This window comes from Triturus cristatus, chromosome 6 (genome assembly GCF_964204655.1).
Source record: "Triturus cristatus chromosome 6, aTriCri1.1, whole genome shotgun sequence".
Classification (NCBI taxonomy): Eukaryota; Metazoa; Chordata; class Amphibia; order Caudata; family Salamandridae; genus Triturus; species Triturus cristatus.
The window spans coordinates 343,606,934-343,633,971 of NC_140589.1; the positions used below are offsets into that span (position 1 = coordinate 343,606,934).

The window sequence follows — 27,038 nt, forward strand, 5'->3', positions numbered from 1 at the left end:
AGATAATTGCTGTGTCCCCCAGTTTATTTGATAGCCCATTAATGTTCCAAGAGCAAATTCTTAGTGGCCAGGTTTCATGACCCTTTTGGCTGTTGTATTGTCAGTGTAGCAGCCGGGTTGAGTTTAAGGATCCCACCAGCCATGACCATGTTCCTGCCTGTTCCAGACCACTATTGAGAGTGATCTGGTCCTCTCTTGCTTTTGTTATTTTTGAGTCAGAGGTAGGAGTTTTGTCGCGGGCGCTCCTCAAGACTGAATAGACCACTCTTTTTTCTGCGCATGGACGCTCAATGCCTCAGGTTTTCTCCAGAACATGTGGATAGCCTGGTTCCCTGCCGGGTAGTATGATTATGCCCTACTGCTTGAATGAGCAACAGCTGCCTGAAGCTCAACTTTCATAAAACTGAAGCTCTCATCTTTGGCTCCACCCCCTCTGGATGGGACAACACCTGGTGGCCCCGTGCCCTCGAAAACCCACCAACCCCAACGGACCATGCACGCAAACTTGAAGTCATACTCAACTCTTCATGAACCGCCAGATCAACAGCGTATCCTCCACATGCTTCAACACCCTCTGCATACTCTGCAAGACGTTCAAGTGGATCCTCCTAACTCCCAAAAACCGTCACCCACGCACTCAACACCAGCAGACTGGACTATGGGAACGCCCTCTACGCCGGAATCAACAAAAGCAAACTGCAGACCGTCTAGAACGCTGCATCCAGACTCATCCTCTATATCCCACGACATGACTACATCACCCTACACCTCCGTGACCTCCACTGGCTCACCGTATATAAACAAATAAACTTCAAGCAGCTCACACACACCTACAAAGCCCTCCACAACATTGGACCCCCATACCTCAACAACAGAATCTCCTTTAACGCCCCCAAGAGAAACCTCCGCTTAGCTGACCTGGCCCTAGCCACTGTCCCTCGCTTCTACAGTATCAGAACTGGTGGAAGATCCTTCTCCAACCTCGAAGCCAAGAACTGGAACGAACTTCTCCTTCACCTCCAATGGAGTCCGACACTGCACCAATTCAGAATAGACCTCAAGACCTGGCTCTACGATTGACCCTAACGGAGCGACCCACCCCTTTCCCCAGCACCTTCAGACCCTCGTGGGTGAGTAGTGAGCTCTACAAAACCCCCGATTGATTGATTGAATGATTGATTGATTGATTGATGTAGCACAATGAGTAAAAATTTAGAGTGGTATGAAGAAACTATCAGACAGGTCGTGCAGTGTCTAAGGCAGGAAATAAAAAGGAAGGAAAATAGTGGAAACAGGAACCAGAGAGCCCAGACTAAAGAAAAAGATTGGTTCACCAAATAATGTCGAAAACTAAACTCACGGATCAGAAAAGGTGAAAGAAGGCTGAAATTAAAGTACGATTCAAGGAATCATAACAGCCTACATAATATAAAGAAAGAATATAAAAAGTTAATTAGAGATCAAAAGAGAAATCATAAGGAGAAATGTTGGGGTAATCTTCTAGAGGCAATAGAAACTAAAAATTCCAAAACATTCTGGAAAATAGTTCAAGATAGCTCTGATAGGCCACAAGGAGTAATGATTTGTGCAGTGACAGAAGCAGCTTGGGAGAAGCACATGAAAGAGCTGTATGGGGGAAGGGGAGAAACTGCAACAAACAGTGTTAATTATTGGAATGACAATGATATCATCTTGGCAGGAACAATTATATGCATTACGTCAAATCTAACTTTAACTAGGGCAGCAGGACCTGATAATTTGCCAGTCGAAATCATAAAGTCACAGTTAGATTGGTGGGTCGAATTATTTTCCCAAATATTTAAAGAAATACTGGTAGCTGGCTAGGTATTGGAAAGTTGGAGAGGGGCGATTATCAGACCCATTCACAAGCGGGGAGATATTAATGCTCCCAAGAATTATAGATTAATAAACCTATTATATGTAGGGGAAAAAGATTTTTCAAAAATTATATTAGAACAAATAAAAGAATGGGCAGAAGAACATCAAGAACATCATATCGTGCCTCCAGAGCAGAGGGCTTTAAAGAAGGGAACTCTACCATTGATCACTGTTTTGCCCTTTGGTTCATCGTGCAGAAGTTGGTGGAAACAAGAGGAGGATTATGCTGCTGCTTCATTGACTTACAAGCAGCTTTTCATTTGGTGGACCATAAAGATGTATGGAAGACATTAATAAGTTGGGATATCCCAAAGCATCTTCTCGCTATTATGCAGGAGTTACACAGTAATAAACGGGTGCAAGTCAACAGGGACACCGAGAGAACCCTAACCGAGAAAATATGAATCCTTTTTTCCTTGTTTGTAGCGGACCTGCCATCACTCTTGAGAGAAGTTAAGGGAGTCAGCCCTAAAATGGATGGCAAACATGTAGCCTGCCTCCTTTACGCAGGCTACCTGGTAACTGTAGACACAGATAGGCTTACAAAGAAAATTGGATAGATTCAGGGAATACTGTAAGCATAAACAATTGGTGGTGAATATGGAAAAAACAAAGGTTTTGTGCTTTAGTAATAAACTCCCAAAGTTTAGCCGGTACATAGGCCCCTCAAAATTGGAGCTAGGAAAGGCATATAAGTACTTAGGGGTGGCCTAATGAAATGTATTAAGGACTACGAGGAGATATCGGATAGGCCGGCCCTGAAAGCCTTTGTAGCCATGATCCCATCACAATGCCAATATGGAAGTGAACTACTATAGTGGCAAATGCAGATGGGATATTGAAGAGGGTAAATGTTTAAAATATTTACTGTCATTACCCAGATCATCCATGATCCAGGTTATAAGAATGGAGACGGAACTGGTATCATGGAATACAATGGCCACTATGGCATTGCTAAGATTCTGGATTTGTATAAAACAGGGGAAGGGCAAAAGATATCCTTGTGGTGTAAAAAGGAAATACTGTACATCGAACTGAAATGAACCAAGGAGGTTCTGAAAATTATGGTAAAAATCTGTAGTGAGAGGAGAAAAAATCTGTAACATTTATGTCTGGTCCATGGATAAAGGAAGTAGAATACCAATATGTGGATATACTTCCAAACAGTCATTTGAGAAGGGAAGTATTAATAATAAGAATTGAAATTAAACCCTGTTATGCTAACGAGAAGATAAAAACATGCATGATAGATAAGAGGGGAACTACACATGTGGGTTAAATGTTAAAAGCAATACATTGCGAATCCTACTAGATTGCCTTAAAGTATTAGCCGAGCAGAAAAAACTTCTATGCCCAATCTTCCTAAAATACGAAATTAGAAATCGACCCCAAGCGATAGAGCTTAAAACGGAACTGCGGTCCTTAGATATAGCGTGTGCCATATGGAGATTTATGATTGCTGCAAAAAAAGGTTTTCAAGAATGTATAAAATTTTAATGTAGAAATAGAATCAAGGCATACTTAAGATGCTTACGGTTGTTTACAAATTTTCTCTTATTAGATATTGTATTAAATAAAGGAAGTGTTTTTTCATTTTTGTATTGCTAAATGTATCTTCGGCATTTTTCAACTGGTTGGTTTAATCGTCATATTTAGTACGTCTATTGTGTGTGTATTTATTAAGGTTCTATGTACTTTTAAGATCTTATATAGGAGACCAAATAAAGTTATTTTTGATTGATTGATTGATTGACAACTAAGTGCTTTAACTCATCTATCACCCTATCAACTCCATACCCACACCAACATCCTCCGTTTGGAGGATGTTGGTTTGGGCATGGATTGTTGAGCAAAAATTGTGGAGCTTGTTTAAGCTCAATAATTTTTGGAAAGCTATGTTAACATCCAAGCCACAATTATAACATGCAACTGCAGGTCACAGCCTTCTGCACTCTGGTACTCTAAAGACATTCATTACAGTAAATGATCCATCTGCAGACAGGTAAGAAAATTGAAAAAACAGAACTATCCAGGACCTATTGATACTGAAGACTCTCTGACCAACACGCAGACAGCTCATCACATCAGCAAAAGCAAAGTACTATACCAACACCATATATAAAGCAACCAGGAGAAGCAGAACTCTGTTCTGGACAATCAAGCACTTCAGCACCACCCAAACCCCCTGCTAGATGCACCTATTCCTCACTCCACAGAAAAGTGCAATGCCATCAACCTTTTCTTCAGTGAAAAAATACTGAAGATCCGACAGCACATCGATACCAAGCCAGCATCATCTCTTACACCAACCCCTTCTTGTAGAATCCCACAATGGTTTAACTTCAAAGCCCTATGTCTCCCAGATCTCACTGACATACTAGACTCCCTCAAACCCATTTCTTATTAAGATGATGTTTTACCATCATTCTTCATCAATGTTCTCTCTGTGGATGGTCGTTTGCCCGTACTTCCCTCACTCAAAGGCATCTTCCCAGTAGCTATGAAGACAGGCCAGATCCTCTCAATCCTAAAGAACCAAACACTAGAATCAGATGACCTCGCCAACTACTGAATCACCAGACACCTACCATTCATCAGCAAGATCATTGGAAAAGCAGTCTATGTTGAAATCTAGGATCGGAATAATGCTAACCATCTCTTACACGACTACCAGATCACCCTGCAGTACAAAAAACGTAGATAATGCCCTCTTTACCCCTGCCTTCTGCTATTGCTGGACCTTTCATCTGGCTTCGACACAGACGACCACCCCACACTCCCATGCACCTGAAGTCTTGAATGAGATTCACAGGCAATGTTCTCCATTGGTTCTCCTCCTATCTTTCCAATCAACGCCAGATTGTTCACATGAGCCCCTCCAGGTAACTTAAGATCCTCATCACATGTGTAGCCCCTCAGGGTTCCATATTGTCTCCTTCAATCTTCAACCTTTACATGGAGCTGCTTGATGCTCGGGGGGGCATGGCTAGCAGCCGGTTATGGCGGACGTCTAAAAGACGAGCTCCGGGCCGGGGGCTTCAAAATCCTGCAAATTCATACATTCCTGGGAGCTGTGGCGAAATCCGGCTCCTGGACGCTGCCACTGGAGTGAGGGAAACTGTCCGGGGTTCCGACGGCTGACACACAACTCGCCGCCGCCGGCTGTGACACTGTTGCCGGCGGCGCGTTGCTCCGGGCCTGATGTGGTGGCGGCGGACTGCAGCCACGGTGCTGTGGTGAGGTCTGGTCCGGTGGACGTGCCAAGACGTGCGGCGCTGGCCGGCACTCGACCCCCCGGTCTGTGGCCTGGTGCCGGCACAGATAGTGTGCGGTCTACGAGGTGCCTGCCTGCCGGACTTTGGATGCTGCATGCGGGGGCTTCCCTGCGACGCGGCCGGGGTGCCCGGTCTGCCTGCACCTGCTAGGGGGCCCTGAAAACTTGTGGGGCGACACTCGGCCTGGCGGGCCCGACCCGGGCGAAGACACCTATGTGCACGCTCCACGTATTGTGACCTGGGGCGGCCTGGCAGTGACATCTAGCGACCTGGGGAGGCCCGGCCAGTGATATCTCCGCGCCGGGGCTCGAGTGTGGCGGCCTGGAGGCCTGGGGGTGCCAGCGACATACTCCGGAGTGGCAGCCGTACCGGGATGGCGGCGGAGGGCTCCCTGCGGACTCCGTGGAGTCCCCGCGGCTGGATGAGGCTGCGGGTGCCCCCCCCTGGAGCGGTGGTGGGGGTTCGAGAGGCACCATCTGATGTGTGACGACCAGCATTAACGCCGACTGCCGAGGGGCCCCGGAACCTGTGAGTACCCACCCAGACAACCTACCTGGCCTGGTGGTGGATGAGGTGTTGCTGCGGGAGGTGTGGAGTGGGGGTAGCGCCAAAGAACCCTGCGCCGCATGTCACTCTTGGGGACGGCTGGTAGAGGAGACTGGCTGAGCTTGGGGCCGGAAACCCTGCTTGGGGGGAGAACGGAGCCACTGAGTATCCCCACACCCAAGACGAAGTGTGAAGCCACGGACAACCTCATATACTGTTGGATAGCTCGCTCCTCACGACACCCTCCATACTAGCTGGCTGAGCCTGCTGGCTGCCCGGACCACCTGGGGGAGGCTGGCGGCTGAACCGGGGGCGTCTGTAGAGGTGCGTTTGGGAGCTTGGTTGTTGCCCTTCCCTCTGCTCACCGCAGGGCATAGCTCCTGGAACGGGCATTAGGGCGGACGCGCTCGGACAACCCGGCTTGTTACCTACCTTCTGCCTGAGCAACGTTATGGGTAGGGTCCGGCACAAGACACCTGTGTGCCCGCCCAGTGGGGGCACTCTGTCCTGTCCCCCGACCAATGCGGACGATCGCCCAGCCCGACCATCAAGTGGGGAACTGCCGGCTACCCCTCCAGATAAACTGGATATGATCCTCAAAGAGATCAGGGACACTCGCTTGTCGCTGGAGGGCCAATTGGGAGTGATATCCGTCGACCTGAATCTCCTCAAAGATGACCACCGGAAGCTGGCTGACAAGGTGCAGCACACGAACCAAACAGTGGAGCCCCTGGTGTCACAGGTGGCAACCCACACCGAACAACTCACCCGCATGTGCCAGGAGATCGATGCACTACATGCGCGTGCGGACGACGCGGAAGGACGCGCGCGCCGCAACAACCTCCGGATAGTGGGATATCCGGAGGGTGTGGAGGGCCCGAACCCCACGATCCATATTGAAAACTGGCTAAAAACGGTGGTGGCCCCTACTAGTCTCTCCCCTCACTTTACTGTGGAGAGGGCGCATCGGGTCCCTGCGGGACGACCCCCGCCGGGGGACAACCCCCGCCCTCTATTAGCTCGTATCCTTAATTACAGGGATCGTGACCACCTCCTGCGCGCTGCCCGGGACAATGGTCCGCTGCGTGTCGATAACACCACCGTCTTCATCTTCCCGGACTACACACAGGCGGTGCAGCGGAAGCGCTTCTCCTTTATGGAAGTGAAGGCGCGAATACGCGCAGCGGGCCTCTCCTTTGCGCTGCTTTTCCCAGCGAAATTGAAGGTGGTCCACCAACAGCGGTCTCTCTTTTTTGAAACGCCGGACAGTGCCTGGGACTGGCTGGACAGAAACTTCCCGGAGGTTCTCCCGGCTAGGAGGCTGGATTCTGCGGCGCCGCGGTCGCAGAGACCCCCGCGACGGCGGAAAAACACTATGCTGACACAGAGTACGTCCTCCGGCGCTCCGCCGCAGCAGCAAATTCGGGAGGGCCAACGTGAGGCGCTGTGCTCGGCCTCCTTGTTTCACTCTGCCCGACCTGCGATCAGTAACAGCCCATCCCCGGGAAACTCCACGGACTCTGACATGGAGGGAAGTGTAGCGTTGTTCCCCTCGGACTCTACTCACTTTAGCAAAGACCCTCTGGAGAGCCTGCCGGGCTGATATTATGGCTTTTGTTTCTTATTATGTAGCTTGCTCTCCGGAGGTGCGCTTGGGAATGTACACCCCTTTCCTGTTCATTGATGACATCTCCTATACACTTTGCCCACCTTAGTGGGGCATTGGATCATATTGTGTAATCCGGTCAAGTATAGATAGCTCCCCGGCCTGCCCTGTCTTGGGTGCTTCCATGATTTGTACACGTTACTGATAACTCAGTGTGTTCTTAACCAACTCCCCCATTAAGCGATAGCACTGGTTTAGATTCTGTAGTTATGTACTGTTTAAAGTTTGGTCGGACGTGGTTGGGGCGTTGGACCCAGTATTGGATAACAATGTTTTTGTTTACAGGGTTGCCACATGGTCTGGGGGATGGGGGAGGGGGCGGGGGGATGGGGGTGGGATGGGAGGAGGGGGGGGAGGCTGAGGGGGGGAAGGGTTGTCTCCTGTCACGATGACGGTCCCTAAGTCATATGTTTTGATATCCTGGAATGTGCGGGGTATGGGTTCCATTCAAAAGCGCCACAGAATAGTAGCCCAGTTGCACCGGCGCAAGGCTCAGATAGTATGTTTACAAGAAACCCACCTGATACACACTGAATCCCTCAAACTGCAAAAACGCTGGAGGGGACAATTCTACGCCACTTCCTACTCCGCCTTCTCTAGAGGTGCTGCGGTGTGGATCCGCGCAGGGTTCCCTTTTCCTTAGTAGAAAGCCGGGTTGACGATCAGGGTAGATATGTGTTGTTGCGGGGTCTACTGGATGGCTCGCCTGTGGTGCTGGGCTCCTTGTACGCCCCTAATGTGGATCATGCAGAATTCCTTTCCCGGGTCTCCGTAGCCTTGTCAGACTGGAGTGATTGCCCATGGTTGCTTGGGGGTGATCTGAATGCTGTCTTTGATGTGGAGCTGGATCGATCTCACCCCACCTTGGCTGGAACTGCTGTGCGGGCCCGAACTGCGGCCCTGGGTCAATGGGCACGGGGTTGGAATCTGCTGGATCTTTGGAGACTGAAACAGCCGGCGGCTAAGGAATATTCCTTTTACTCTTTTCCTCATCAGTTGCACACGCGCCTGGATTATTTTTTGGGCTCACCGTCATTGACATCGGCGGTTTCCCACTGTGCTTATTTGGGAAAAACTCTATCTGATCACAACCCCATCGAATTGGGTCTTGGGTGGGGCCGTTCCCCAGCGCCGATACCGACTTGGAGACTGCAGCCCCTTCAGTTGGAGGACCAGGTCTTCCGTGACACCTTGCAAAGGGCAATCACCACATATTTTACTGTTAACGAAGGTACCGCTTCAACACGCTCCCTAGAATGGGAAGCCTTTAAGGTGTCTATGCGGGGGTGTCCCTAGGATCCCTAGTGGGGGCCCGCAGGGAGGTAATTCGGGACTTGTCCCAATTGGAGGATGCGTTCCAGGAGCAGGAAGTAGAGGCCCAGCGTGACGCACAGGCTGAGGCATCCTTACAGGAAGCCAGAGTGAAATATGCGGAAGCTCTAGAGCGGCTTCGTTTATTGGATTACAGGGCGTACACTCAGCGCACACACTGGGCGGGCCCATTATTGGCGCGACTAATTGCCCCTCCGACCTGTCCGACTCGTCCGACTCCTATCCTGGCCATTAACACCAGACGACATGGGCAAGTCCAAACCCAACTGGGGATAAACTCGGCGTTCCGGACCCATTATGAGACACTCTATGGGGCGCGCCCAACGCCAGACACAGATGTTGTAACTGAGTTTCTGTCGCAGGCGGACTTGCCGGTATTCTCTGCGGCGGAGATCCACGACTTAAAAGCGCCAATTACTCCGGCTGAGATTAGAGTGGCTCTCAAGTCGCTAGCCCTGGGTAAGACACCTGGCTCTGATGGGTTGCCCGTCGAATTTTACTCCACCTTCTCTTCCCTATTGATCTTGAAACTACACCAACTCTATATGTCATCACTCGCGGAAGGCAGGCTGACCCCTACCACTCGGGAGGCGATCGTCACTTCCCTCCTCAAGCCGGAGAAGGATCCCTTAGATATGTCATCATATAGGCCCCTATCGCTCCTCAACACAGAATATAAAATTCTTAGTAAACTCCTTGCTAACCGCCTACTCCCACTCCTTCCGCGACTGATCCACACGGACCAATGTGGTTTTGTCCCACGACGGAGTACCTCGCTGAATCTCAGGCGTTTTCATGCCATCTTGCACGCCTCGGGCCCCCGCCCGCCGGGCGCGGGGTGTTTATCCCTGGATATTTCGCAGGCCTTCGATACGCTCAGCTGGTCTTATATGTTGGAGGTCTTGAAGAAAATGGGTGCTCCCCCAGAGCTATGTGCCTGGATCCAGCTGCTCTACACCGCCCCCACGGCCAGGGCGAAAACAGGCTCGATCATCTCCTCAGCCTACCCCATCTTCCGGGGTACACGCCAGGGGTGCCCACTATCGCCTATATTGTTCGTCTTGGCACCTGAACCGTTAGCCCAAACTCTCAGGCGAGCCATGGTTCCCCATGGCATCCTGATGGAGGGAGTCTTGCATTCAGTCTCGCTTTACGCAGACGATATGCTGTTGTACTTTCGTGATCTCCAGGCCGACATGGGGGAGGTGGCGGATCTTTTTCTCTGCTTCGGAGAGATCTCCGGGTTACGCCTTAATGCTTCCAAGTCCGTAGCCTGTTCTTTCAGTGGCATGTTCGTGGCGCCGGAGATCCGTTTCGGGCCCTTGTCCTTCAGGGTGGCGCCGGTCACCTTTAGGTACTTGGGGATTAAAATATTTAGATCCGTGCCGGATGTCATTGCAGGCAATCTGGTGCACACCATCTCTTCCATATGCTCCCAAATTGCATTTTGGAACACATTGCCCCTCACCACAGCAGGGCGGGTAACGATATCCAAGATGGTGATGTTGCCTCGCCTGCTTTATTATTTCGTCAATGTCCCGGTGGCATACCCCGCTTGGATCTTTCGTGAGCTGGAATACACTGCTGATTTTGCTGATCTGGGGTACGGGGAGACATAGGCTTGCGTTAGCAAAAATGCGGCTACCGAACGGAGCTGGCGGGATGGGTGCGCCCGATTTTAGGGCATACTGTATCGCTGGCCAGCTGCAGTGGTTGGCCTATTGGCTGGCCGGTAAAAACCTGTTTGAAATTGGCTATACCCCGACCCAATTGGCACGAGGGGCTTTGCAAGCGCTGTTGTGCCCCGGCGCCCCTAAGCCACTGGACCCACCGGCCCTGCTGAGGATAGTGCTCCATTACTGGACACGGGCATGTAAATACGCCAAAATCCAAAATCCGTACTCACCAAACATGCCGCTGTGCAGTCTCCCTACGAGGCGGGGAGTTTTGCGCGCCGGACAAGTACGGCCATGGACACAACAGGGGGTGGAAACTATAGGGGCCTTTTTCCAAGAGGGCATCTTGATGTCCCACGAAGATTTTGTGAGGGTTAACAGAGTACCCGACACCCAGTTTCTGCTCCACGCTGCGATCTCTCGATATATTCGGACGTACTGGCGCCGCCACGTGTAGAGGCTTGGGGAGAGGAGGTGTTACGTTGGGCGGTGGCGGAGCGAGAGGCGCTGTACCGTGAGGAGAGTCGGGGCTGCGCAAGCGTCCTATCTCCCTGGAATGGGCGCATCTGGCTGAACTATTCAAGAGTGAGATGGGGGAGGGGGAGGGGGGGCTGTGGTGACTACCCCCCGGAGTTCCCCCGTATAAGCAGTAGTTACTGTTGATGGAGGTGGGTCATTATGGCTGAGAGGGTGTGTATGGCTCTTGGTTCTGGGAAGTGGGGTGTTTCGTGTGGATGTGTCCGCTTCCTGTCGGGGGATGGTTGCGGCCGGGGGGGGGCTCGGCCCCCCCCACACTTCATGGTGGGGATCTTGTTTATCCATTTGGTCCCACTCTCGTGCTGCATGGACCGGCCTCCTTCCTGCCCCTTCCGTGGGCTTGGGGTGGGGTTGGTCTCTACTCCGGCCCGCCCTTCTTTCCCCCCCCCCTCCCCCAGGGGTATGCTCTGTGTCCCCCAGACTAAGATTGTTTTCTTCGTGGCTTGGTTGGGTACGGAGGGTGGGTTCCGGGAGGGTTTGGGGGGTTGTGGGACAGTTGAGCGGACACAGCTCCCCTTGAATACAATAGTTCGTAGGCTAGGAATGTAATGCACAACACTGGGATGGACTGGTGGCTTCCCCAGCTGTCTTGGGACATTTTGGAATGTATTGTGGACAACACTATAATGGGTACAGATGGCGCACAAGGCCCGAATTGTAGCCTGTACTTTCTGAATAACCACAGTGTTTAATGTGATGTGTATTGCGATGTACCTCCACAAGAAAATCCCAATAAAGTTTGTTTTAAAAACAAAAAATGGAGCTGCTTGATGCTCTACTAATAGCATCAAGCAGCATCAAGACTCACCAATATGCAGATGATACACAATTCTACTTGAAAGTCTCCTCTGCTTCACACATCAAACTCCTTATACATTGCCTGCACCATATTCAAACCTGGATGTCCAAAGCATAACTGACATGACAAAATTCCGGTTATTTGCCAAGAACAACAAACAAAATACACTGCAAACCTGGCTCAATGTCTTGGACCCTGACAACTGCGAAACCCCAAGTTTTGCTGAATGCCATATGACTTGAATTTACCTCGGACACCATCCTCGAGGAACGAACACATTGTCAAAAAATATAGATGGCCTGGTTCCAGCTATCTCTTCTAAAGAAAGCCACACCATTTCTTACAGAAAGAGGCTTCCGGATTGCTCATGAAGCACTCTTACGCTCGCACCAGGATGGTGCCAAAGCCCTACTCTATGGCTTTCCAGACTACACACTGGCACACCTTAAGGGCATCTTTCATGCCACAGAATGTCTTGTCCAGGGCATGAAGAAATATAATAACATCACTCATTGTGATGGAACTAGCTCCTCTTGCTGGCCAGCACCATCTTCAAAACCAGCTGCATCATTTACAAATACATCACAACCAGCAACCCTGCTTATCTTTCAGACAAGCTCACCATCACGGGTGAGTTCTCAATAAACCTACAGCCAGGACACTATCAGACTAAGAATAATAAACCCCCCAAAAAACATAGACAGCTGGCTTTTCCATTTGTGCATTCATCAAGACCACCCAAATGCTACTCCAAGAATTGAAGGCTCATCTCTTTAAAGAACGCTACACCCCTCCACAGCCCAGCTTCCTCTCCTATTACTTATTAACTTTGTGCTTGTCTTTGACCATGTACAGTGCTCCACTGCCTTCTGGCTAGGTACACACTATAGAAATACCACATATATACATACATTTGGAGTGTCTGGTGCCACACAGCATATTTCTTGCACTGATGGAATAAATTCACTTGCAGAGATCTCCTGGGAGCCTGCATTTTCTAAGGAACGTGTGAGTTGTGATTTGAATGCATACATATATATATACGTGCATACCTGCTGAAGACAGCTCATTGGGGTATCTCAGATAAGTGTTACTAGGGCTTTTCGGACACACTAATCAGATTTAAGACAAACCCATATTGACACATGATAATTTCTGCCAACGAATCAGTAAAAAATCTGAGTGGGATGTAAATGGGATAATGAGAAGACACCAATTTAATTTAGAAAAATGGTTGAAAGCGGAAAACTAAAACTGCAGAACACAAAATGGTTGTCTTTCCAGTACGGCAGCCAACACCTCTAAATTTGATGGAAGAACAGGAACAAAGATGAGAGACATGACTAACTGGAGTAAAAGAGGAAGGGCATCCTGTCTCATGGTAGACGACTTGTACAAATAAGCATTTACAATGTAATCGGTCTCGCATTTATGAGAGTTAGAGCTCTTGGCGTTGAAAATGACAATGTTTTATGCAGTGGAGTGATGATATTTGCATAGCGCTATTGCCATTTGTATGACCTCCCGGGCTGGAGAACCAGAACATGGAAAATAGATTATGAGGAAGGGGAGACAAGAGTAATATACTAGCTGAAAACAAAAAGTAACAACATCCTGGAAAAGGCAAACACTCCTCCGGGAATGCAAGATTAAGTAAAGCATGTGAAATGTAAGCAGGAATAACACGGTTACCTTAACACTTTTAAACTTATTATTGAGAAATCAATGAGTGTTTTCACCTGAAAAGTTAAGGACAAGACTACTGGGCCTGTAAGAGACCCGTTTCAATGTCCATCGCTTATATCCTTACAAAACGTAAGCAGTATGGTTTGAAAAGACCACAACCCTGAAAACAGAGCCGCAGTACTCATTTTTTAAACTAAAATAAGGAAAACACTGCTAAGGATAACACTAAACGTTTCCCACTAGCATCAATAAGGTATTGCAGTACCTCCAGGAATGATGCACTTCCCAAACCGGGGAAAACAATGCTGTTGAAAGATAGATGAGAAAACGAAAGTAGCGCTTCACTGGCAAAATCTGTAAAGTGGCGCAAATGTGTGTGGTTGTGAATAAAACCAATCTGGCCACTTTGTAACCACTCTGTCTTGCTTTATTTAGTTTTTTTCTTAAAGTTACTTTTATTTTGAACCTCTTTTTTTCTCTCCGTCCCAAGGCTGCACTTTGGAATAAACAAAATGTCAGTTAAAGATGACATTTGGATTCATTTCGCAGGCAAACAAATAAAGAAAAGGAGAGGAAAGAGAGGGTTAGTTGAAGTCATGGGTTTCGACAAGTGACGAGGAGTGAGACAGAGACAGAAAAAGAGGGAATAAGAGGAAGAAAGGGGGAGCAGCTGCCAGCTGCAGGGCAGAAGAAGTGAACACTAATGAGGTGGGTCGTTTGAGATTAGTGGGTGGAGGGGTGTGGGGTTCATCATAATCAGAAGGGGGACCCTACACCGTAGGATCAGTTGGATTCATTGAGAGTGGACCAAAGGTGAGCAGAGGAGCAAACATTAACGTTTTCCACTGTACGCTTCAACCTGGTATTGCAGTACCTCCAGGAATGGTGCACTTCCCCACCCAGGGAAAACAATGCTGTTGAAAGATAGATTAGAAAACGAAAGTAGCGCTTTACTGGCAAACTCTGTAAAGTTGCGCTAATGTTTGTGGTTGTGAATAAAACCAATCTGGGCACTTTGCGACCACTCAGACGTGCTTTATTTAGTGGGTCTTTCTTTCATATTTTGAACCTTTTGTTGCTCTCCCTTCCGAGGCTGCACTTTGGAATAGAAAAATGCCAGAAAAAGACATCATTTGCAGCCAAAGTGTTTTTCTTTTTTGGATCCATTTCACAGGGGAACAAATAAATGAAAGGAGAGGAAAGAGAGGGTAAGAGACGTTTGTTGATGTCATGGTTTTCAGCAAGTGAAGAGGAGCGAGACAGAGACAGAAAGAGGAACTAAAAGGAAGAAGAATAAAGAGGGGGTCAGCTGCCAGCGGCAGAGCTGGAGAAGTGAACACTGTAGGGAGGTGGGCAGTGTGAGATGAGTTATGAGGGGGATGGAGTTCATCATATTCAGAAGGGGGCCTGACACCGTGGTGAGGCAGATAAATCCATATGATCGGTTGGATTTATTGCAAGTGGACGAAAGACGAGCCGAGGACCAAACCTAATGCCGTCAGCTAAGCACGGAATCCTGCTACTGTCCAAAATATGAACCGCAGCATCTGTGAAGTGGTCGCCATGCTGATACACAAGCCGTGGAGCAAACCTAATGCAGTCAACTAAGCTCGGAATCGCATTACCATCCAAAACATGAAGCGCAGCGTCCATGAAGCGGGCGCGTGCTGATGCAGGAGTTGAGGGAAGGCAAAAAAAGAGTGTGCAGAAAGAAACATACATTAAAAAAAGAGTAACAACTCACGTAACAGGGGCAGTTGGCTGGGAGGATTCAAAATACCAAAAGGCAGGACTAATTATGCATATCCACCAAACAAAAGCAGGCATTTGGGAAGGTCACTAACAGGAGCTAATAGAAAAGATGGGAGATGCTTGAAGCACACATTCTGGATACAGTATGCCTCGCAGAGCAGTGCATGTCCTGCCTAGTCTCGAGCCAAAAAGGGCTCACTAGTCTCTAAACTTCAGACACTAGAGACACTGTAAACTGAAAATTTTGAAATTGAGTGCGCAAATACAAAATCAAGAGCAGGTGGGAAATTAAAATTACGTGCTGCTTAGCGCAGATTTGAAGACTTACCGCAGTCCATGAGTAGCCTGAACACTTAGTGAGATGGAAGTGCCACAAGACTGTTAAATACAATTTGAATGCGTGTGCTACAAAATCCCCAGACTAAACCATACAAAGCCTTTTGGGGGGGTAGAGCCTGGAGCCTATGTGTAAATAATTAAGATGCTAGAAGCTACCACCCTTTCTGGTTTTCAGTTAAACCAGTTTGTAAACCACCCTAATCCACCGATAATAAAACGTGCTTGCAGCTTGAAACCAGAAAAAACACAGAATTTCGCTGAATTTATACTACTTTCGTGTCCCCTAGTGTCAATGTATTATGGGTGTAGCTCTGATGGCAGTTCTTGAAATACTGTTTTTAACTTCATTTCAGAGTCTTTTTAGGTCTTGCCTAGGAAGCGCTTACATAGTCTCTTCCAGACATGCTGTATTTAGGATATGTGCATAAAGCTACGCCTACTTCCCGCCCATCTTTTTAATTGGCTCCTGTCCTTGTCCTTTGTAAATGGTGGCTTTTCATTGGTCATTAGGCTTTTTTAATGCCTCCTTAGTACCGCCCTGTCTCTTTTTGTAACCTCCCGTGAGGACACTCCTTATTACATGTGTTGTTACGCCCTATGTTTTATTTACAGTCTCAAGGCACTATTTTCTTAAAGGCCTTCAAACAGGACACTCGCTTGGTCCAAAACAAGATTGGCAGTGGTTACTTTACTCGCAAGCACATCTCACATTTATTTTAGACCTTCTATAAATGTCCCTTCATCAACTCCACATAGAGTACAAGCTAATCAGGAATAAATGTAATAATTCTTTTGTCACATTTTAAAGCTACTAATTGTACATATTGAATGTACTGTGGTACTGTCTTGCATGCAATGCATTATGGGTAGGGTGTATTTACCATATCTTCAAAGTTTATGATGCTCACTAGGGACATCTAAGTGCAGCTTGTGGTACTGCAACTACAGATCTCACATTTATATTAGACCTTCTATAAATTTCCCTTCATCAGCTCCACATAGAGTACAACTCAATCAGAATTGATATAATAATTGTTTTGTCACATTTCGAAGCAATTAATTGTATATATGGACATAGCTATTTGAATGTACTTGTGGTACTGTCTTGCATACAATGCATAATGGGAGTACCATATGTGACCAAAAGTTTGATGCTCACTATGGACCTCTAGGAGCTTCTTGCGGTACTGCATCTGCACAAGCAGTGCTAGTGCTTTGCTCATTTGGGACCTCTATGAGCAGCTTGCGGTACTGCAACTAGACAAGCAGTGCTGGTGCTGTGCTCACTTGGAACCTCTAGGAGCAGCTTGTGGTACTGGCATTGCTGGTGCCTTGCTCACTAGGGACCTCTAGGAGCAGCTTGTGCTACTGCACCTACCAAATCTCACATCTATATTAGACCTTCTATAAATTTTCCTTCAAAAGCTCCACATAGAGTACAACCTAACATAATCTGGAATTAATATAATTCTTTTGTCACATTTTAAGCTACTAATTGTATATATAAACATAGCTATTTGAATGTACTCGTGGTGCCGTCTTGCATGCAATGCATTATGGGTAGGGTGGATTTACCATATCTTCAAAGTTTATGATGCTCACTAGGGACCTCTAGGAGTGACTTGTGGTGCTGCACCTAGACAAGCAGTGCTGGTGCCTTGCTCACTAAGGAGCTCTATGAGCAGCATGCGGTACTGCACTGGCTCACTATGCAATCATTTACAATGCATTAGGTCCTACATTACTGAAAGTATGAGCTATTGGCGTTGCATTATTATTTGCAACGCCAATACCTCAAACTAGCACTAATGTGAGACCTTTTGCGTTGTAAATGCTTGTTTCTTCCCCTGCCAAGTTGTTTTCGTAATCTTCTGCCTTTCCCTACCATGTTGATGTCTTTCTCACCTGCTCCTCTCCCCTCCTGACCCCTTCCGTGGTGTCTACCTTTCTAGATCCCAAGTCACTAGACCCTCTGACTGGCAACCACTCTCTCCTGTTTGTTCTTTTTTTTTTATAAACAAATGTATTTGCATTTATAGAAAACAGGCAAACAAAAAACTGTAGACAATTGCACAATAAGTCAAAGTTCATCTTTAGCAAATAGCAAAAGTTCCAGCCACAATATACATCTTTCAAGTCAGTACCGGCATTAGAAGAGCAATAAAACAGTATAGGAGAAAGAGCAGACACATATTTCAAGACAGTAGATTCAACCATTTGCCCCATATCTTATGAAATTTCTCGGGACATCCCTGAGCCTCAAAGAGGGGTTCTTCTTGAGCCGCACACCAATCCACCCCTCAATGCCACTTCCATATGGTAGGAGGTTTGGCCTGAGCCCAGGCCGCCACGATGTCTCGCTTGGCCACCGCCACCACTGTACCCAGGAAGCGTTTTTCTGCTCTGGAGCTGTCCAGTGCATCGAAAACTCCCAGCAGAAGGCGCATGGGATCGTGAGGGATCTGCCACCCTAGGGTCTGTGTAAGCTCAGACTCCACGCCCTACCAGAATGAGGCAAGGGCAGGGCAGGACAAAACCATGTGATAGAGATCGTCCGGAACTTGGCCACAGCGTGTGCAGTCTGGGGAGGCGCGCATCCCTGCCCTATACAGGCGCGCAGGAGTGAGGTAGGCCATGTGAAGATAATAGAGTTGGATGAGACGTAGTTTTGAGGAAGTGGTCAGGGTTTTGGGGGCCTTAAGGGCATCGCGTCAATCTGCTTCCTCCAGGGGACCCACCCAAGCCTCCCATCGGGTTCGCAGTGAATTCAGGGTGGCAGGGCCCTTATTAACTAGGGAACGGTATATCCGGGAGACGCCCCCCTCTGCCCAAGTCACCCATCATAACCTGAGACTCCAGCGGGCTGAACTCAGGAAGCGAAGTGCCTGATGAAATATGTGTAGTGAAGGCGTGACGGAGCTGGAGATACCTGTAAAACTGGGTGGTGTGAAGGAAGTGACGGTGTTGCAGATCCGAGAAGGTCCTAACATGGTCACCCACCCAGACATCTCCAAGTAACGAGATCCTGATCCGGTCCCACTGCCGAAAGCCCTCGAGGGACGATGTTTCACTCAGCCACATGCCGTGCCACAAAGGTCTATGTTGGGTGAGTGTCTTGTCCCATCCCGTGTAACGAAGGGCTGAGCGCCAGGCCACTAGAACCACCCTAATGATAGGTGGAATCGTCTGTGGGATGGGAGCCCCGTATAAATAGGCTTGGATTTGCGGAAAGTCCACCGTGTGGAGTTTGGTCCGATAAGCCGGGTCCGACCAGCCACCAGTGAACCAGTCATGGACGACAATAAGTTTGGTGGCCAAGTAGTAGAGGGGAAGATTCATCATTCCCATACCACCATCGAAGGGAGGAATCTGGCATAGGGCTAGGGCTATACGTGGTCTTCCACCTCCGCATAACTTTAGTTACTCGAAGTGTATAATTTAGTTTGGAGATCTAAAAAATTAAGGCGCTAAAGGTATAGACACATAAACCTTTGTTGCAACCGCCAGGCACTTTAAAGAGTAAACGAAAAACGTCAAAGTTACCGGCACAGAATACGCCGCCTACGGCTAAACTTTTTTCAACTTATTTTTATACCAATTTCTTAATTTTAATCTTTTATTTCACAATTTGAGATTTCTTTAGGACTTGTGTTAATTGCTTCTAGTACAGAGGACAATATCTGGAAAATGAACAATAATACTAATTTAAAACTGTACTGCCTGAGTATTTAGACTATAATCGCCAACAATTATGCTAAATGTTTAACACAAAACGCAATAAAACTATTTTACAAAAAGAAGAAGAACCTTTTGTTAGTGCCATAATTAGACAGTCACAAGAACAGCCGTGTGTTCTCCGCACCTGGAACTATTGGACTGTACATCTAGAACAAACCGCTGCTTTAGAAATCGAGTGGCCATTTAGATGCCTCACAACAGGGGCTATGTTTTAATCAGGAATAGATTAACGTAAAGAACTAAAATCATTATTATCACAACAAACAAATTCCTTTTTTCGGTCTTGCAGACCTAGCGCTGGAGCGCGCATGCGCTCCTCGCTCTGCGGGGCTTATTGTAATCGATAAGATTTCAGAAAAGGACTTGAAGCCCCGCCCATCAGTCTTATTGGCTGGTATCATCGTTTATGTTAAACATTGGCGTCTGGTTAAAAATGAGGCTTGTTTGATACCGCCCTGTCTCCTTTTGGCCCTGCCCATCCGGACTCTATTGTTTACTTGCGGCATTACACTGTCTCCTTCATGTCGGTAAGCAAACACTATTCGGGAAATGGACACTAATGGGCACCACGGCGGCTGCAGCGCTATGCGCTGTAAAGTGTATATTTTTTATTACTTTAACGAGCGTGGCGCCCGCTAGGGACACCGCGCTCACTTTTTTTTTTTATTTTGCAATTACGGCTTCATGCTGCCCAACGAGCCGCAGCCACACGTCTGCAACTGGGTGTACTTTAAAGAGCGCGGCGTCCGATAGGGACACCGCGCTCACTTTATTTATTTTCATTTTGCATTTACGGTTTCAAGCTGCCCAATGAGCCGCAGCTGCACATCTGCAACTGGGTGTCGGCCAGCGGGCCGTGCCACAAGTGCTTCCCGTCCTCCCAGGAGCCGCTGGCGCACCTTCGGACGCTCCCGGCCTTCTCGGGCTCAGACAAGCTGCTGGCCTCCTACTACGCGCTCTCCACCCCAGTAGTATTGTCTACTGGGGACTTTATTCTCTGGGATGTGTCCTCATGTCTCTGTCCTCCCCACTGGCAGGGGAACTGCAACAGAAATGGTTGACAACAGCCCCCTTAGCACCAGTTACATGTAAAGTAGACGTGGGGGGCGTAGGTGTGTAAATGATTTTGTATGAACAAAAAGGCACACTATTTCATTTGCACGGAAGTCCATGTGCAACCCTTCACCTAGAGAAGCCCTTGCCTCGGACTGGTGTGTGGAGAAATGTACCTCTTTTCTGACTCCGCCTCCAGTGCGCGCTTGAAAGGTTATGTTTTAATGCTATAAACTTGACCTATTGAGCTTTGTGTTTGCACAAATGCAGTCAAAGGAAAATGCCTTCATAAACAGGGCCCTATTTTTCTGAGTAGGCCTTGACAGAATGGAAGTAGGTGAGCTCTTTGAAGGCTCTGCTGACCGTCTGCCCACCTTGAAAGGGTCGCACCCCTCGGACCCCTTCACTGGACACACCTCGGACTGCGTCACACTAGCAGCATGTGCTCCATTCAACGGGTTCTTATACGTTTTACCAATGTCCGGTTTTATTTAAACCGTATTAAGTTGCATGCTCGGTAAAATACTGCGCTTTATTTGGTCTCTTGTCAGTTTCTTCAAACAGAAGAGTGAAACACGTCAAAGAACACCCCCTCCTGCCTCCTAAAAAAACCCGAACTATTCTGGATTGTTGTACTTGAGCCGCTAGCCAGGCAGAACGCATTTGTGGAGTTACTTCCTCTGCAGCACTTCTGTTCAGCAAACATGTGGATTTTGTTTTATATCTAGTCTTGCACGGATGAAAAGCTCTCCATATTCCTGGGATCTGCTCTTCCACCTCAGAAAACAAGCATTTGCAATAGGTCGCGCAGTTACGCACGTTTAAGCCATTGGCATTATAAATGACAATGCCTTTTATTTATGTTTTTAAAACAAAAATAAAAGGCATTGTTATTTGCAATGTCAATAGCTCAAACTCACGTAAATGCGAGACCTATTGCATTGCAAATGCTTGTTCACAAATGTCTCGTGTGATACTGATTGTTTGCCTAGTCCCGATTGGTGGTCATTGCGCCACCTGGTGGTAGGTGCAGCACTTGCATCTTACCAAAGATGCACATAGTGGGTACAACAAAGGTGCTCTTACATGCTTAGCTGTTGTCCTTCTGTGCAACTAGCTACACCCCATGTATCTGACACAAGGCAGATGATACTCACACAGGGGGGCATATGGTATGACGGTTTTCAGAGTGCGAGTTTGGCTATAGTATAGCGCCTAAGGAGCACTAAAGTCAACATCTGAGTATCTCTTACTACACGCAGAGAGCTAATCCGGCTTGTGAAAGATAACAAAAACAGTTCCCCTACTTTTTGTTAAGAAAACAACCTCCCCGTCCTCTTTCACTAACTGAGCTACTTAGCAAGCAACAATAAGCATTGGCAAAGCCAATAGGTGTGGCAGTGAGTGTATTGTTTTGTCATTTGCAAATATTTATTCTGGGGAAAGATGCCAGGTCCTCATCAACTGTGGCAGTGAAGGGAGCCATGGTGTGTGTATGAAAGGGCTGAAGGCCATCACTCACAGTGATGGCGGAAGCGGGCCTACCCACTGCCCCATGCTATAGGTTGCAGTGGGCAGAAGAAACGTGTAAATGACACAATAATAAACCAATGAATGAAGGGGGATCGGTGAAAGCCTTTATAACGCCATACCTAAACCTGTTAAGCGTGTTGACTGGATTGCTATGGATAAGAATGCTGTTTCTTTAGCAGTTGCTCAACAACATGAGCATCACTATGTTTACACCTGCACAGCATCATTGTGTGGCACTGCTACAGAATCACGGATTGCAAAAAACGAACGTTTCTCATTACTGGTGAATCCAATGAGTGGACCCATTAGTTGGTGCAATTATAATAAATATTAGAGTGGTTTTAGGGGCTACAAAGACTACTGAAAGCTCATGAAATGTAATTCGCTCATACAGTAATCCTTATTCCAACATTATTTTCTCTCAATCTCTTTTTATAGAGCTACAAAAACCTCAAATGCATTTTTCTTTCCAATAATTTCAAAAATATAGAATAGACACCACAGTATTTTTGATAAATTACTCTTTGGCCCATCGCTCACTAGATGTATATACAATACTATTAAATGTGTTAGCATTCACTAAGACCTCTACTCCCTCCACAAGGTCTTCTGGGCTCAGCTTCAAACAACCAAGGTAACAGCCACCCAAGACAATCTAAACTCTGGCCATCGGATGAAATGTCCTGGATGCCAACTACTAATCTTGCCTGAGCAAATATGAATGACCCATCTCATAACTATACCGGATTTTCCTTTTGCATGAGTGTCCAAAGATCAAGCACGTCGACTCCGCAGCTGTTGGCTACTTGAACACAGGCCTTGGCATACTCTCCAACAGTAGTATTGCAGCGGTTTAGTGGGTAACCTGGCATAAAAAGAAAGGAAACTCAAGTGGGAAACTAAGCACCACAATGTTACATTTTGTCTATAAAAAAGATAAGAACATTGGGAGCTTCATTAAAACAATGAAATGCTCCCAGCTTCTAATGGCCGGTATAAGCCCGGAGTGCCAACATTTCCAATGTTGTCGTTCACAGCTGTTGCTGTGAACAAAGGCCTCACGGACCCCAAAGGGATTTCAACCCCCTGGGCTCTGTGAGGCCTTTGTTTTATTTGTTAAAAGATTCTGCCCTCTAGTGGCAGGATGTACTAATAGCCTTATAGCCCTCTGTAGCTGGGTTATACCGGCTCAGGCCTTTAACTCTTCAGCTGGCTTTTAATGGCCAGTATAGCCCGCTATGGCGGGCTATAAGGCTATATTAGAACATTGGAATGTTGAGAGCTCTATTGAAGACAATGAGTGGCTCAGGGCTTATAATGGCTGGAATACGCCCGGAGCTCCAACATGCCAATGTTTGTCTTCGTGTTTTTCCCTTTTTAATTTAGAACGCTCTACCCTTAGTGAGTTGATTGTCTTAATAGCCTTATAGCAGGGTTGATTGTTCTAATAGCGTTATAGCACTTCTGCCTTATGCTATACCTGTTGTTAAAGGCCTTCACCCTCGTTATAGGCCCCTGCCTGTGGCTCAGGACTGTAACTCAGGTTCAGGGACTTTAACAACCAGTATAGTGATCAGCAGTGGGCTAAAAGGCTATATTGGGGATATTGTGAGTGTTACACACGTTTTTTGTTGCTGACTGATATGTATATTTTATAAAAGAAGGCTATATCATCCGGTATCTTCCTTGAGTCACACTGTTTCACAGCAAAGTCTACATGGCAATATATTTTGTTTGTTTGTACTGGTCCGAAAGAAGGATACAACACTATCCAAGGGTAGTGGTACTTGGATCAGTGTAATGCTCAAATTGTATTTCTGAATAAAACCGGTCTTCATCCTAGATGCCGTGATTCATAGGATTCATGATTTTTCAAGGGCTTCTCGAAGAGTGGTGTCAGGAACTGGCTGGGCTGATAGTGGAGTGAGACAAAGACATTATGCGTGATACTGTACCTAGTTTGCATTTTAACCATTACTATATTTATATTTCTTTGCACTCTCTATGTACCTCATGTTATTACGGTTGTGCTTACTCTGTGAAGCGCTCTGATACCTTCGGGTCATGTTTGCACTATATAAAACTCACAATTAAATAAATACACACACAACCTTCTACCAAATCCAGACACAACCTGTTCACAAACAAAGGTCATACACACCCTCCCTAAGGTACAGTTGACTCATGGTTTGGTTGCAGAAACAAGCTCGGAATTGAAACCTGCAAAAAGTGTTGTTAGATGGAAGACTCAGTAGAATACCATTTTAAGCAATTGAGAAGTTAAATAATGTTCAGAAAGAAGAAATTATAAAAATAAAAAAACGTTGACCATACACACTGAAAAAAAAACATCAACAAGATCAAAGAGTTTTTTATATTAAAATAATTCATCAACTTGATATTGACAACATGGCATATGCCAGTCATTTGAAAAATTTCACGACAATCAGTCCAAGAGAAATTCTTCTCAAGAATGGATTCCCAGAAGTCAATTTTTTCATCTGGGTTTAGATCGGCACTGTTTTAGGGTAATATGAAAAGCAGATTGATTCCGTTTCCAATGGGGGATTATTATAGCCTTATAGCCCGCCGTAGCGGGCTATACCGGCTGTTAATGGCCCGCTGCAGCGTTAAAGGCCCGAGCCGAAGGCGAGGGACTTTAACAACAGCAGCGGGCCATTAACAGCGGTATAGCCCTGCTACGAAGGGCTATAAGGCTATTAGAACATTCTGCCACTAGAGGGCAGAATGTTCTACCAAAACAAAGCCCTTCAGGGAGCGCGAGGGGATTGAAATCCCCTCAGGCTCCCTGAAGTCTTTGTTCACAGCCAGAGCTGTGAACAAAGACACATTGGAATGTTGGTGCTCCGGGCTTATACCGGCCAGTATTAGCCCGGAGCGCTCCATTGTCTTCAATGGAGCTGCCAATGTTCCAATGTTCTAATCTGCTATAAACCAATTTAAATAGTTGGACAAGGGAGAATATTAATTTAAAAGCCAACTCGGCTCTCTGCTCTAATTTTAACAACTTTAGAGTGGTAGTCAAAACATTACTCCCATGCTGTTCACTAAAAGTTCAGTCAAGGTCTAATTGGCTGAGAAATATGAACTTTGGTTGCCCTGGGACTGCCCAAGTGCAACTCCAAGTACGTAAACTGTATATAAATGTGCATTAAACAATCTTACCTCCTAGCTTCTTGACCAAACCAAAAGTATCAGACCTGCCAAAGTAAAATTGTACACCTGCTTGACAGTGAGATCCTTCAATCATGATGGCCCAATGTCAATCAACACTCAGCTACACGTTTAATGATTCTAAGTCCTCCGGGCTTCCTTCTCACTGGATGACTGGGACATTATTTAAAAATAAAGGATACACAAGAAAAATAGTGCCTCACCTCGAAAAGCAAAAACTTTCTTCATATTTAGTTCTTTCCCTTTTTACTGGGAGATGAATGTATATGATGATATATGATTTATTTGTTGAGGCAGACATTGAGATACTATAGTGGTCATTTTATTCATGGAAAAAAAGTTTAGAGTGAAAGGAGATGGCTTTTTACCTTTTTCTAAACACCATTTCTCCCATGCAGACTCCTCGAGTGGAGGTGGAGCTATCAAAATGATTTTATCTTCTGTGATATTGACAGTCCTCAAATAGTTTATCATAGTCTTCAAGTTATCAACATATTCCTCCAGCGGGATATGCTGTCGAGGGTTTTCTTCTGTGGAAGGAGGAGAAAGATACACAAATCATCATTATTATGGAAAAACAAAGGCAAAGCACAAGCCACAGAAAAATCTCGGCTCACAGTGTTTTTAGACACGGAACAAAGCCCACTTCAGTTTGGAATTACTCGACTCCATTATGATTACTGTGGGATCAAAAAGTTGATTAGACCCTATTGGGATTCCAAACTGCGGCTCGAGGGGTACAGAAGGATTTTAGCTAAAGATGCATTTCACCAAAGATCTTTTAGGAAAACTAGTGCCCATTTATACATCTTAAAGGCCATTGGACCAAAAAGATTGGTAAAATTGGTAAAACATAAAAGAATTTAAAAACCATAAGGGTGGTCAGAAAGGTTGGAGGTTCTTTCAGAAGGAATATTAGGGACAAATAGCTTTGTCAAGTAAAACCGGTGAAAACATGCGAAGATATAAATACAGATTTATGAAGGTTTGAAGCTCTCCCTTAAGGAATTTTTGAAGAAGGTCAACAAATGGGGCATTTTAAAGCACATTTAACCAGTAACACACCAATAATTAATGCCAGTTGCCACATAATCCAGCAAGTAGTGCTAGTTTCCATAAGCCTATACAGTCCACAGGCAAAAAACGAAATACATGTATGACCCGCAGCCACTTGCAGTAACATGTATGGTGAGACATCGCATTCCTTTTAATAAGTAAGAAGAGCCTTCGTATATTTACCAACGGTTACTACCAGACTCTAAATGCTCTAGAACATGTATAGCCATGCCCCGCTTGCCCAACAACAGGGATGGGCAGTCCCCACTCGCCCAATAAAGGTATAGGTTGAGTACATACGCCCAACTACATGTAAATCCCAATTCTACTGGACTAGTAGCAACATGTATAATAACCTGCCTTATTATGACCAGTATCGATTAATGCAAGCTTCCATAAGTGTAGCTAAAGGTAGTGCTAGTCTCCACATGCCCAACATCTGATATGAATAAAATGATGCACATTTTCCATAGATTGAGCATCTATAAATGACCCATTGTAACTTTCAGAGCTTACGTTTCGTTCAAGTACTTTCCACATCGCCTTTGCTGTTTCTGTTTTACTAACATTCTGCCTTGTACCAAACCTTCATCCATAGAGGGCATGATCTTTCATTCAAAGTGCTGTTCAGTAAAGACAATGCATGTGTGCTATAAAGAAACTACCGCAAGGCAGCTTTGGGGTGCAATAAGATGAATAAAGTATAGTATGAGCGCATCACCTCCCAGCAATGAGAAGGCTCCACTATGTTTATTACTGCTACTGCCTTTCATCACAATGTTGATCTGCCAAGGTCTCCAGCACTCTACTGTTTCTGTGTGCCTTCTGTTATAGGTCCTAGCTGTTATTTCACACTTTTCTCTGCTGAGAGTGGGTGACATTTTGTCTCTAATTTGAAATTTTCAATTGATAAGCATATAACTAAACTACAGTTAGACTGTTACTTAGACCTGTAT

At 46.4% G+C, this 27,038-nt stretch overlaps 1 protein-coding gene across 2 annotated transcripts in view; it reads right to left on the bottom strand.

Annotated features, from left to right (window-relative positions):
* The window catches only part of IAH1 (isoamyl acetate hydrolyzing esterase 1 (putative)), a 221,250-nt gene that overhangs the window by 35,764 nt on the left and 158,448 nt on the right, over nucleotides 1-27,038 (bottom strand). For both annotated transcript variants that reach the window (XM_085609177.1, XM_085609176.1), the window contains exons 4-5: nucleotides 25,395-25,556; nucleotides 22,575-22,696 (exon numbers count right to left, since the gene is read on the bottom strand). In XM_085609177.1, the coding sequence (XP_085465303.1) occupies nucleotides 22,575-22,696; nucleotides 25,395-25,556 (284 nt within the window). The remainder of the gene's footprint in view (nucleotides 1-22,574; nucleotides 22,697-25,394; nucleotides 25,557-27,038) is intronic.